The sequence below is a fragment of the Canis lupus genome, chromosome 11, assembly GCF_011100685.1.
Source record: "Canis lupus familiaris isolate Mischka breed German Shepherd chromosome 11, alternate assembly UU_Cfam_GSD_1.0, whole genome shotgun sequence".
Classification (NCBI taxonomy): domain Eukaryota; kingdom Metazoa; phylum Chordata; class Mammalia; order Carnivora; family Canidae; genus Canis; species Canis lupus.
Genome location: NC_049232.1, coordinates 2,355,538 through 2,368,484, shown reverse-complemented (window position 1 = coordinate 2,368,484; position 12,947 = coordinate 2,355,538). Strand labels below are relative to the sequence as shown.

General features: G+C 44.2%; 1 protein-coding gene across 5 annotated transcripts in view; it reads left to right on the top strand.

Annotated features, from left to right (window-relative positions):
• RUFY1 (RUN and FYVE domain containing 1) overlaps nucleotides 1-12,947 on the top strand; it is a 64,987-nt gene that overhangs the window by 24,262 nt on the left and 27,778 nt on the right. For all 5 annotated transcript variants that reach the window (XM_038551760.1, XM_038551765.1, XM_038551764.1 and 2 more), the window contains exons 6-10: nucleotides 1,982-2,043; nucleotides 5,185-5,250; nucleotides 8,299-8,368; nucleotides 10,747-10,848; nucleotides 12,491-12,607. In XM_038551760.1, the coding sequence (XP_038407688.1) occupies nucleotides 1,982-2,043; nucleotides 5,185-5,250; nucleotides 8,299-8,368; nucleotides 10,747-10,848; nucleotides 12,491-12,607 (417 nt within the window). The remainder of the gene's footprint in view (nucleotides 1-1,981; nucleotides 2,044-5,184; nucleotides 5,251-8,298; nucleotides 8,369-10,746; nucleotides 10,849-12,490; nucleotides 12,608-12,947) is intronic.

The window sequence follows — 12,947 nt, the reverse complement described above, 5'->3', positions numbered from 1 at the left end:
CACTTTCCACTTTCCCCTCACGTGGTGGCTCCAGGGTAGCCAGAATTCCTCCATGGAAGCCCAGAATTCCTCCAAGGAAGCCCAGAACTCCAAAGGCAAATGCCCCCCTAGGGAAAGCCAGGAAGAAGCTTGTGTTGCCTTCATTAATGTGGCAGCAGAAGCCACAGCATCATTTCTGCTGCTTTTTACTCAAGACGAACACTATAAAGCTGCTCAGGTTCAAGGGTAGGGAATATAGATTGGTAGGAGGTATAGCAGAGAAGTTGGAGAGACCATCAGCTGTGGCTCTGGCTTTAACATACATGGTGTTACTGTAGGGGTGCCTGGGTGGCTCTGTTGGTTGAATATTCGACTCTTGGTTTTGGTTCAGGTTATGATCTCAGGGTTGGGGGATTGAGCCCCGCCTAGGCTCCGTGCTCAGCACAGAGTCTGCTGGAGATTCTCCCTCTCCCTCTGCATCTCCCCCTGTGCTCATGCGTGCTCACACCCTCTCTCTCTCTAAAATAAATTTAAAAATCCTTTTTAGGGTGATGCCTGGGTGGCTCAGCAGTTGGGTGTTTGCCTTCAGCTCAGGGTGTGATCCTGGGGTCCCACACTGGGCTTCCTGCATGGAACCTGCTTCTCCCTCTGCCTATGTCTCTGCCTCTCTCTCTCTGTGTCTCTCATGAATAAGTAAAATATTTTTTTAAATTAACTAATTAAAAATAAAAATCCTTTTTTAAAAATGTGTTACTAGAAAGAGTTAATGCTGTACCTATCACTCTGAGGCTTACAACTTTCTCCTCGAGCTGGTTTTATGGCATTATACATCAATGTTCAGTGTTCTTTGTGCTCTGTGATGCAGCCTTTACAGGAGTGATAAGTAGCTCTCTAGTGATGGACCCAGTGTTCCCATTTTTCAAGGAGTGACTTCACTCTCACAGGAGTGGACGGTGGTGGTGGACCAGACTTTCATTCTCTCTCAAGTGCTTTATTTATTTCTGGACAGAGCCCTTGATGTTCTGATGGGAAGCATTTGGGTCGTCCCTCATTCTCCACAGCAGCACAGTTCTCCTGGAAAATGGGATGGGGATCATTTTACCCAGAGTATAGGGAAGGAAGGAGCAGAGTGTCAGTTAAGGTTACTTACCCCTTAGTCTAGCAATCCAGGCCTTTTTTTTTTTTTTAATTTATTCATGAGAGACACAGACTGAGAGGGAGAGGCAGAGACACACACAGGCAGAGGGAGAAGCAGGCTCCATGCAGGGAGCCCAATGTGGGACTTGATCCCGGGACTCCAGGATCACACCCTGGACTGAAGGTGGTGCTAAACCGCTGAGCCACCCAGGGATCCCCCCCGCCCTTTTTTTTAAATAACTTTGTACCCAAAGAACTTTGCTGATCTTTGTCAGCAACTTGATTGTTGAATAAATCCTGACAAGGATTAAATTGAATCCTTGTTAAGGATTAAATTAAATCATTAAATTAAATTAAATAAATCCTGACAAGGATTAAATTGAATCCTTGTTGAATAAATCCTGACAAGGATGAAATTTCAGAATATCCTCCTTAAATTCTGTTTTTGTTTTTGGGTTTTTTTTTTAAGATTTTATTTATTTATTCATGAGCAACACAGACCAAGAGAGAGGCAGAGACACAGGCAGAGGGAGAAGCAGGCTCCATGCAGGGAGCCCGATGTGGGACTCGATCCCAGGTCTCCAGGATCATGCCCCGGGCTTCAGGCGGTGCCAAACCACTGCGCCACCGGGGCTGTCCTAAATTCTGGTTTTTAATAAGTTTTTCTTCTAGAAGGTATTTGGGTTATTTTTCTCTTGGTTTTCTCTTGGTTCAGTTGATTGCTATTTTGTTGAGCTGAATAGCTCAACTAAATGTTTGCACAAAAGAGACAGGAATGTAAATGGCCTGAATTTTAAAGATGTAAGTTTTGTGGAAAACAGGGAAAATTTCTTTTATTTAAACTTGTACATTTTATGTCAACCAGGTTGGAGTGATTGATTTTTCCCTCTACCTTAAGGATGTGCAGGATCTTGATGGTGGCAAAGAGTAAGTACTGCACTGCAGGCTGCTGCTCTTTCCATTTTTAATGAAATTCTGGCAAAGAACGCTACATTTGTTTTGTTTGACGTTTTCATTTTCATCAGGCATTTTGAGTTACAGCGGTAATACATTAGCATTCCCATATGCAAGGGATTGAGCTTTGCTGAATAGACTGGACAAGTGAAATGTCCCCGTTTACACTGCCCCCATCCCCCCAGGTCAATCCCAGGCTGGCTCCTCCCTAAGAGGAGGCTGCTAGTGTCTCCTCCCACAGCTTTTCTAAATGCCTTGCAGGTATATATTTGTCGGCAGTATAATTTGCCTATGGTTTACATATATAAATATATAATGAATATAAATAGGGTGGTACTATTATGTATACATAATAAGTTGCCTTTAGAGTTGTTCTTTGTTTTTTGTTTTTTTTTTTTTTTTTTAAATCTTTTATTTTTTTTTTTTAATTTTTATTTATTATTTATGATAGTTACAGAGAGAGAGAGAGGCAGAGACACAGGCAGAGGGAGAAGCAGGCTCCATGCACCGGGAGCCCGATGTGGGATTCGATCCCGGGTCTCCAGAATCGCGCCCTGGGCCAAAGGCAGGCGCCAAACCGCTGCGCCACCCAGGGATCCCTAGAGTTGTTCTTTGATCCTGGTGTGTCTTGGATATCTCTTCATACCACGTGTAGCTCTCCCTCATGTTTGTTAATAAGAGCCTCTGCTTTTTTTTTTTTTTTTTTTTTTAAGATTTTATTTGAGAGAGAGTGCACAAGTGGGAGCAAGGATCAGAGGGAGAGGGAGAAGCAAATTCCCTGATAAGCAGGGAGCCCAGCATGAGGCTCGATCCCAGGACCCTGGGATCATGACCTGAGCCAAAGGCAGACACTTAACCAACTGAGCCACCCAGATACCCCAAGAGCATTCTTTTTAAAGGAGCTATTCTGGGGAAAAAGAAAAGTGAACAAAGCAAGCTATGTGTATAACATGCTATCATTTGTGTTATGATAAAGAATATATATCCATATTTGTATGTTGTACTTCCATACTCATGGACATTTTCTAGATTAGCATATAGACCTGTCAACAGTGGCTATCTGGTGGGGAAGAGGCTGGGAAGCAGGCATGGGAGGGAGTTTCCCTGTAAGTCCTTGGGTTGTATTTAAATATTTTACCACATGCATCTATTACCTGTCTTTTAAATGTCTTCTGATAAGGATTCTCATGGTCTTGGTACCCTAGCACCATGCCTTATCTGGCAGTGAGAATCCCATTAATGTTTCAGGTGTCTTGAGTTTGAGGATTCACCCACTTGAACCTTAAGCAAAAATACATTCTGGGGGCACCTGGCTGGCTCAGTCGGTAGAGCATGTGACTCTTGATCCTGGTGTGAGTTAGAGCCCCACGTTGGTGTAAAAGATTACTTAAAAATAAAAATTAAAAAAATATATACATATATAGTCTTAATGTAAAGAAATGGAAATAAACATTATCAACCAATAAGAGAATAATTGAATGAATTATGGAACATTCAAAGTATTCCATTCTGTGATATATTATGTAGACAGAAAGAACAAATTTGACCTCCTGGGTATAGTAGACTTACAGGGATTTCCCCAATGTATAATCGAGTGAGAAGAGTGATGCTTTCCTTGAGTGATGCTGAGAAGTGTATACAGTTGACTCTTTTTTTTTTTTTTAAGAGATTTTATTTATTCATGAGAGAGAGAGAGAGGCAGAAACACAGGCAGAGGGAGAAGCAGGCTCCATGCAGGGAGCCCAATGTGGGACTTGATCCCAGGTCTCCAGGATCACGCCCTGGGCTGAAGGTGGTGCTAAACCGCTGAGCCACCCAGGCTTCCCTATACAGTTGACTCCTGAACAACACAGGTTTAACCTGCACAAACTCACTTATACACAGATTTTTTTCAGTAAGTACAGTACTATTAAATGCGTTTTCCTTATGATTTTCTCTTTTTTTTTTTAAGATTTATTTATTTATTTTAGAGGAGGGACAGAAGGAGAGGGAGAGAAAGAACCTCAGGTTGACTCTGTGCTGAAAGTGGAGCCTGCTATGGGGCTCCATCTCAAAAATCAGAGATCAGACCTGAGACAAAACCAAGAGTCGGCCACGTATCTGATTGTACCATCCAGGCACCCCTCCACTTAAGATTTTCTTAATAGCATTTTCTTTGGCTTATTTCATCATAAGGCTGTGGTATAATACACATAACATGCAAAATTGTTAATTGATTACATAATTGGTAAGGCTTCCAGTCGATAGTAGGCTATTAGTAGTTAAGTTTTTGAGGAATCAAAAGTTATATGCAGACTTTCTACGGCTCAGGGATTGGCATCCCTAACCCCTGCATTTTTAAAGGGTCACCTGTGTATCATCTTTGTAAACAAACCTAAGAAATTCCTGATAAATTTTTTATGTTTCAGTTACATATCTGTATAGATAATACAGTCATTGTGATCCTATGCATATAGGCTCAACAGACTACTAAGGTGGGTTACCCTGCAGAGCTACGTGAAGGGCAGAACAGATAAAAGAAAAATTTGACCATGCTGAATAATTCAGCACCTGTGTAGAATGAACCCCCGTGTGTACATACTGAAATTGGAAGTGGAAAAGAGCCTAACTTTAAAATGTTAAATAAAGCCTTTAAAAAAAAAAAAAAAAAACCAGACTGGTCAGCTTTATGTTTTGAAAAGCCTCTGTTCTCTTTGGAGCCATCCTCTTTCCATTCAACATGACAAAGGCTGCTTCATCTGCCACCTCAAGGGAGGGCCATTTGCACCTGACCAGGGGTGTTTGCACCTTGTGGTGGTGTTTGCACCTTGTGTTCCAGATGGCTTTCTCCTGGGCCGGGTTGTGGTGGGGGTGGTCTGCAGGAGGAGGCCTGTTGATGGTTCTGCATCCCCCAAGGCCCTAGCTGCTAGGCCCGCCCTACCTGCACCTTGCCCAGCTTTGCTCTCCATACACTCCTGGATGGGGACCAGGCATATGTTATTGCTGAGGTCCGATTGTCCCTTGGTTTCTTGATGACACTGGTACTTCCTCAAGTTGACTGGCATGTTGGGGATGGTAATAAAGTATTAGCCGTGAGTAAAAGGAATTTCTCTCTTCTTGTGCTCTTTTTAAAAGGCATGAAAGGATTACTGATGTCCTTGATCAGAAAAATTATGTGGAAGAACTTAACCGTCACTTAAGGTAGGACTCACTCCTTCTTCCAACGTTACAGTTCATTCTCGATGCCCGTGTGCTATTTCAGGGAGCATTTGTGACTTGCCGTATGTTCATAACAGACTCTGTCTCCAGACTAAGAGGAACGGTTATGCTGTGCTCGTGGTTGCAGACTGGAGAAATATGATTTCTTGACCAAGGAGTTTTGGAAATTCTTTGGTTCTTTGTTTGCTGCAGGTAGAGACAGTGTAGAAAGCAACCAGACTAAACCTGTACTCTATACTCCTCAGCCCCCTAGTTGGAAGTCACTGCCACGGGAAGCACTGTTCCCACTGGGAATCAACACACATCCCTCTGGGGTGCCTGGGGCAGGATAATAGGGCTGAAAACCCACCGGGATAGACCTTTGGTGACAATTCAGGAGCAAGTAGCAGACATCTATGCCTTGATTTTTCATTTTAATTGGAAAGCCACTGCTGTGTTTCATGAAACTAGCGGCCGGCAGCAGTGTTGGTGGAGTGGGCAGAGATTCTCAGGCAAATGTGTTTGGGAGACCCATTGCCTTCTTCAGCAAGGAGTCCCCTCAGAGAGTGTGCTGTGGGCATCAGCCCTGCTCCTCGGGAGCTGCTCCCCTGGCCCCAAGTGCCAGCCAAACAGCCAAAGGAGCCAGCATGCCATAGAACATGCCTGCGGAAGGCTGCTCCAAGAGCTCCTTAGGTGTGATGTTGGCAGTTGCTGTGAAAGATTCTTGATAGGTCCTTCATTGATTGTTTTTCTGAGGAACAGATGTCAGATTTTATCGAAGGTCCCTTAGCATTATTAGTGTAATCATGACTTTTATCCCTTAATTTGTTGATGGGATGTATCTGATTAGTAGATATTTTCATACTGACCCATTTCTGTATCATGGGCATAAACTCTACTTGATCGTAGTTTTAGTAATCATTTTTTTTTATTTGTATTTATTTATGATAGGCACACAGTGAGAGAGAGAGAGGCAGAGACACAGGCAGAGGGAGAAGCAGGCTCCATGCACCGGGAGCCTGACGTGGGACTTGATCCTGGGTCTCCAGGATCGCGCCCTGGGCCAAAGGCAGGCGCTAAACCGCTGCGCCACCCAGGGATCCCCATTTTTTTTAATATGTAAACTGACCTAACTGTTCTGTAGTTTTTCCCCTCTGGCATGGTGTCAGAGTTATGCAGCTTCACAGAATGAATTAGGAAGAGCTTCTGGTTTGTGGGCATTATTTGCTCCTTGAAAATATGAAGATGGGGGTGCCCAGCCAGCTCAGTCAGGGGAAGCAGGTGACTCTTGATCTCAGGAACATGAGTTTGAGCCCCATGTTGGGCATAAAGATAACTTTTAAAAACAAAATTTACTTTTTTTTAACAGAAAACATGAAATGCAAAACATTTATTGAGGCAGTACTTTGCCAGGTTTTCAGTTTTTCCTAAGTTGTTTGTTTATCGAGGTCTCTTTCTCCTGAAGATAGGTCTTTTTTGATTTTTCTAAGAAAAATATAAATTTTAGTGACATTTTCTAAGTTATATAGTTGAAATAGAACTGAAATTGTATATTTTTAAAACTGGTAATTATCAGGGTGCCCAGGTGGCTTAGTTAAGCAGCCAACTCTTTTTTTTTTTTTTTTTTTTAAGATTTTATTTGTTTCTTCATAAAAGATAGAGAGAGAGAGAGGCAGAGACACAGGCAGAGGGAGAAGCAGCTCCATGCAGGGAGCCCAACATGGGACTCGATCCCGGGTCTCCAGAATCACACCCTGGGCTGAAGGCGGCGCCAAACTGCCAAGCCACACGGGCTGCCCTCAGCAGCGAACTCTTGATCTCGACTCAGAGGTCTTGATCTCAGGATCATGAGTTCAAGCCCCAGGTTGGGCTCCACACTGGGTGTGGCATCTACTTTAAAAAAAAACAAAAACAAAAACCTTGTTATTCCCTCCATATCTTTTGTTTGTGTTCCTCTTTCATTTTGTGTCATTGTGTTTTAATTTCCCCCGCCCCAATGCTTGAACCTTGATTCACTAGCCTTACCAGGTTTCTTTCTTTACACACCCCCCTGGCAAAAGGCACCAGTTTGGGGCAGTAGAGCCCTTTTACCTAAAAGTATAGGCTCTGGAGTCAGACCACCTGGGTTCACATTCTTGTGCCCCTCCAGACAGAGAGATATGGACATGATTGAGTTTTCCACTGTAAATTCGTGTTTCCTTATCTGTGAAATAGGCAGCAATAAGATTTACTCACAGAATTGGAATCATGGGGAGGGTCACATGAATTGATGCATTTGAAGTGGTTAGAACAAACAGGGCCTGGCACGTCATCCAAAAAGTAAGTTCTGCTCATTATTGTTGCCATTACTTTTATTATGAGATTACATTTGTTTGACATGTTTTTGAGTAGGAAAATAGTACAGATGGCTTAAAGAATATTTGAAAAATGAGGCAAAGTATAAAAAGATTTAAAAACCACCTTCAATCCTACAACCCCAGAGTACCAATGTCTTGTTATGGATATTGATTTAGATATGTGACTGCCAGCACATTTTTTGTTCCCATCTATTGTGTTAGGAGGGGAAAAACTATTTTCTTTCTAGTTGGCTAAAAATGAAATGGGTAGCATTTTTTAAAGATTTATTTATTTAATGAATAAATTAAATTTATTTAATTTATAAATTAATAAAAATTAATTTATAATTAATTTTGTGGGGGGAGGGGCAGAGTGAGAGGAAGAAGCAGACTCCCCACTGTGGGGGGAGCCTGATGTGGGCTCGATCCCAAGACCCTGAGATCATGACCTAAGCTGAAGGCAGAGACTTAACCACCTGAGCCACCCAGGCATCCCTGGATAGCATATTTCAGGGGAAAGACTTTGAGAGCTTTTCAGTAAATGTGTCCACACGCGCACACACACATGTGTTTAGAATTCTCCTCTCTTGGTTCGTTGGAGATCCTCAGCTCTATATCCATCCCATGCAGGAGACCTAGGAATCCGTCCTCCTCATTCTCAGGCTGGGGAGATGGCCTTTAGAAGCTCAGTTACTTAATGTGTTGCTTTCTCTAGCTGCACCGTTGGGGATCTTCAAAGCAAGATTGATGGCTTGGAAAAGACAAATTCAAAACTTCAAGAAGAGGTTTGTAACTTACTGAAGTTCATAGAACAGAATGGCCCAAGCTGAAGAGCAATGGTGTGACTGAGGTGTCGGACTAGAGCCGCTCGCCGATCGGAGTGGGAATTGCTGAGCTTGGGTTGAGCGGCACAGGGCGGGGGGGTCATGGGTTCTCAGAGTGCTGTGTCCTCAGGGTGTCTGTGTTTCACCCTGTCCAGGGCTTCCCTCGAGCCAGTTCTAAGTGACTTAGGTTTCAGCACCTCCCAGGGGACCCGGGGAAGACCAGGCCTCCTCGGGAAAGCCCAGCTTCTGTGCTGAATGTGCTTTTCTCTTCCTCTTTACCCACCTTCCTCTGATATAGTCTGTCCCCCTGCTGCCCAGAAGGCACAGACTCTGTTATGAGGTAAAAGTCACCCTTGCCCACCCCTTCTGTGTTTCGGCCTCTCAGGAGCATGGAACCAGTCTCCCCACAGTGTGGTCTTTCTCTGCTTTCTCACTAGGAAGAGAGAGAATGAAAGGACAGGAAGAAGGAGGGCTGAGGCCCAGGAAGAAAGCTTGCTGCCCGCTGCCCGGCAGTCTCCTTGGTGGACACATCTTGTCTCCTGTTAGCAGGAGGGGGGTTGCTCAGCCTTTCTGAGGCTTTCCACAGGTAGCGGTCCCTGGCTGCTCGGGCCTCCCCACCAGGTCTCCCTGGGGAGGAAGAGGGCTGTGACAGGGGCCAGGATGTGACCCCCCACCTCAGTGTGGAAGCAGGTTATGGCCAAAGGAGAAACACAGAGCATGTCTTTGTATGGAGAGCCCAGCTGAAGGCTTACTCTGAACTGACTGCTCTCCCCCCGGGGCCAGGCCTGAAGAGCTTTAATGAGAGGAGCTCAGATTTGTGTGAGGAGAAAGCATTCACAGATGAACTTCACGGGAGCAGCTTCACCACACTTAGAATCAGAGGCCCTGAGATTCCTTTGGGTGGGTGGGCCTCTGGGCCTCAGTTTAGGTAGGCAGGTCTTTGGGCCTCAAGGTTCTCATCTCCAGATCTGATGATAACCCATACCTTCCAATGTCCTTGTAAAAGTTAACACTGTGTTATATAAATGTGCCTAATACAACACTTGGCGTGTGCAGACATTAGTTAGTTGATTTTAGAACAAACATTGATTCTTTGTTCTCCCTGGTGAGGTGGCATACTTTCAAGGAAGGTCTCATTTAGCTTTAGAAACTAGACAACCAGGTTATTTTTTTCTTCAAAGGCCAACAGTTGGAAGAGAAAACATGCTTTAGAGAAACGTCCCTCTCTCCAGGGTGTGTTCTCTCAGTCTTCAGGGAGCGGAACAGGAGTTAGCATATGGCTTTCGCCTGCCTCTTCCCTTGTGGCAGCTAGCAACTCCTAAAGCCTTCAGGTTTCTTACTTGAGCACAATAGTTTGTGTTGAAAGACCCCAGTTATGGGTCCTGAGTCTGCTTGGACTTAGATGCTGGTGACAAAGAGGAGCAAGGAGTTCAGGGCTCCAGGGCCTCTCTCCCTGAGTGATGCCAGGAGCACAGGCCAAGTTCTCATCTTCTTGCCCCTTCCCCAGCCTGCCCCTCTCTCCAGGCTGTGTGTAGAAGCTGGAGAAGGAGAGGCAGGCAGGTGTGGTCACACATCTCTGGCCGCCTCTCCTGAGAGCCTCCCCCTTTGCGGGTCTGTAAGGCATCCTGTTTGTACACACTTTGCCAGAAAATAGAGTGACTCCTTTGGGGACAGGAAGAGGACTTTCGAGCGCCCGTCCTCAATGGTTTGGTTGTGATTCCTCCCTCCAGAAGGTTTTTACTCTCCCTTTACTGATAAAATATCTCTTTGCTTATCAGCTAGGAAAACTGAAAAGAATGAAGACTCCGGGGGGAAAAAAAGCCCATAATCCCTCTGCTAAGCAAGAGCTGCTGTCGTCATTGGCGTTTATATAATCCCCAGCTTCTCCTAAGCATTTTTAACATAGGGTGATTTTTTAATTAGAAGTGAGAACATTAAAAAAAAAAAAAAAAGAAGAAGTGAGAACATTCTATATGACCCACTTTTTTACCTCTGTTGATATTATGCCCTGAGTATGTTCTCAAGTCATTTGAATCCTTTGCAAACATTTTACTCACTACATGTCTGTTTGATGCTCCTACTGTCATTAATTAAACAGTCTCTCCAGTATTGGACATGCAAGTGCCTATCATTGTGTCCATACATTTTGCCCATGTTAACTAGTTTGCTCTCATTTTTTTTTTAATGTGAATGTATTTCCTATTCAAAATAAAATAAAAAACAAAATAGCAAATAATGCAGAAATCCATCGCCAGTTGTGAAGATGCCAAACATCAGCTTTTAATTTGAACAGTAAGATGAATTTTGATGTTAAGGAACATAAAATCTTTCTTTATCAGCTTTCAGCTGCAACAGACCGGATTTGTTCACTTCAAGAAGAGCAGCAACAATTAAGAGAACAAAATGAGTTAATTCGTGAAAGAAGTGAGAAGAGCGTGGAGGTGAGATGCTGGCCTCACTAGGGCGTCCTTGTTTGGGGCGTCTTTGCCCTCTCACCCCACCTGCAGGCCACCTGGACCACCACTCCCTCACCTCTGGGCCTTTGCACTTGAAACCTCTGCTCACAGGCTGGCCCTCTGTGATGCCACCCCTGGTGCCCATCTGTAGGCCGGGGCCCCCTGCCCCTACTCACATAGCTCTTTGTGCCTCCCTCTGTTAGAGAAATCCACCCAGTGCTAAAGATCATGCCGGATAAGTGAAAATCCATGCTGAATGATGCACTGAATGGAGGCCTTTCCCCACTAAGTACTACTCTGCTTTAAAGAAAATTAAATATAAATTATTTTCCAAACCTAACTATTCAAAAGTCTATTGGCTTGCTTTTATCCTTCGAGTTCAAATTTTTTTTTTTTTAAAGATTTTATTTATTTATTCATGAGAGACAGAGAGAGAGAGGCAGAGACACAGGCAGAGGGAGAAGCAGGCTTCATGCAGGGAGCCTGAGGTGGGTCTCCAGGATCACACCCTGGGCTGAAGGTGACACTAAACCGCTGAGCCACCGGGGCTGCCCCAAAGATATTTTTGAAATAGCCTTTAGCCTTTCTCTATTATGCTTAAAAAACAGGGGCACCTGGGTGGCTCAGTGGTTGAGCATCTGCCTTAGTAGGCTCAGGTCATGATCTCGGGGTCCTGGGTGTGAGTCCCACACCAGGCTGCCCGCAGGAAGCCTGCTTTTCCCTCTGCCTGTGTCTGCCTCTCTCTGTGTGTCTCTCGTGAATAAATAAAATCTTTTTTTAAAGAGTAGAAATTATCCTACATCTTTAAAAATTGTGGCATATTTTTTAATGTTCCTTTTTTCTTTTAAATAGGCTCTATGCGGGATCCCCGGGTGGCGCAGCGGTTTGGCGCCTGCCTTTGGCCCAGGGCACGATCCTGGAGACCCAGGATCGAATCCCACGTCGGGCTCCCGGTGCATGGAGCCTGCTTCTCCCTCTGCCTGTGTCTCTGCCTCTCTCTCTCTCTCTCTCTGTGGCTATCATAAATAAATAAAAATTTAAAAAATATATATATATATAAAAAAAATAGGCTCTATGCCCAACCTAGGGCTTTGAACTCATGACCCTGAGATGAAGGGTCACAAACTTTACCGACTGAGCCAATCAGACATCCTTAGGGTGTATTTTAAAATATTTTGTAGTTAGGACACCTGGGTGGTCCCAGTCCTGGGATCCTGGGATCAAGTCCTGCATTGGGCTCACTGCTTGGTAGGGAGCCTGCTTCTCCCTCTGTGCCTCTCCCCCACTTGTGCGCATACTTTCTCTCTTTCTCTCTCAAATAAATGAAATCTTTATTTTTTTAAAAGAAACTGTTCCTTTTTTTGTTTAAGATTTTATTTATTCATGAGAGACCAAATAGAAAAAGAGGCAGAGACATAGGCAGAGGGAGAAGCAGGCTCCTTGCAGGGAGCCCGATGTGGGACTCGATCCCAAGACTCTGGGATCATGCCCTGAGCCAAAGGCAGGTGCTCAACCACTGAGCCACCCAGGCATCCCATAAATGAAATCTTTTAAAAAAAGTTAAATTCTTTGTAATTAGCTCACTTCCATAAGCAAACCATTCCTCTTGGCATTCTTTTTGATACAGATAACAAAGCAAGATACAAAAGTTGAGCTGGAGACCTACAAGCAAACTCGGCAAGGTCTGGATGAAATGTATAGTGACGTATGGAAGCAGCTGAAAGAGGAGAAGAAAGTCCGTTTGGTGAGTGTACAGGACTGAGCATCTTTAGAAGGAATTCCCCAGGAAGCCCGCCAGGTTCTTTGTCGGTACTTTTCACACACCTGCTTAGATCTGCTTTTTTTTTTTTTTTTTTTTAAGATTTTATTTATTTATTCATGAGAGAGAGAGAGAGAGGCAGAGACAGGCAGAGAGAGAAGCAGGCTTCATGCAGAGAGCCAGATGTGGGACTCTAACCCAGGACTCCAAGATCACGCCCTGGGCTGAAGGCAGACACTCAACTACTGAGCCACCCAGGCATCCCTAGATCTGCTTTTTAAAAACAAATGAATCTTTTATATAAATTTTTTCAAGGGTGAAAAAA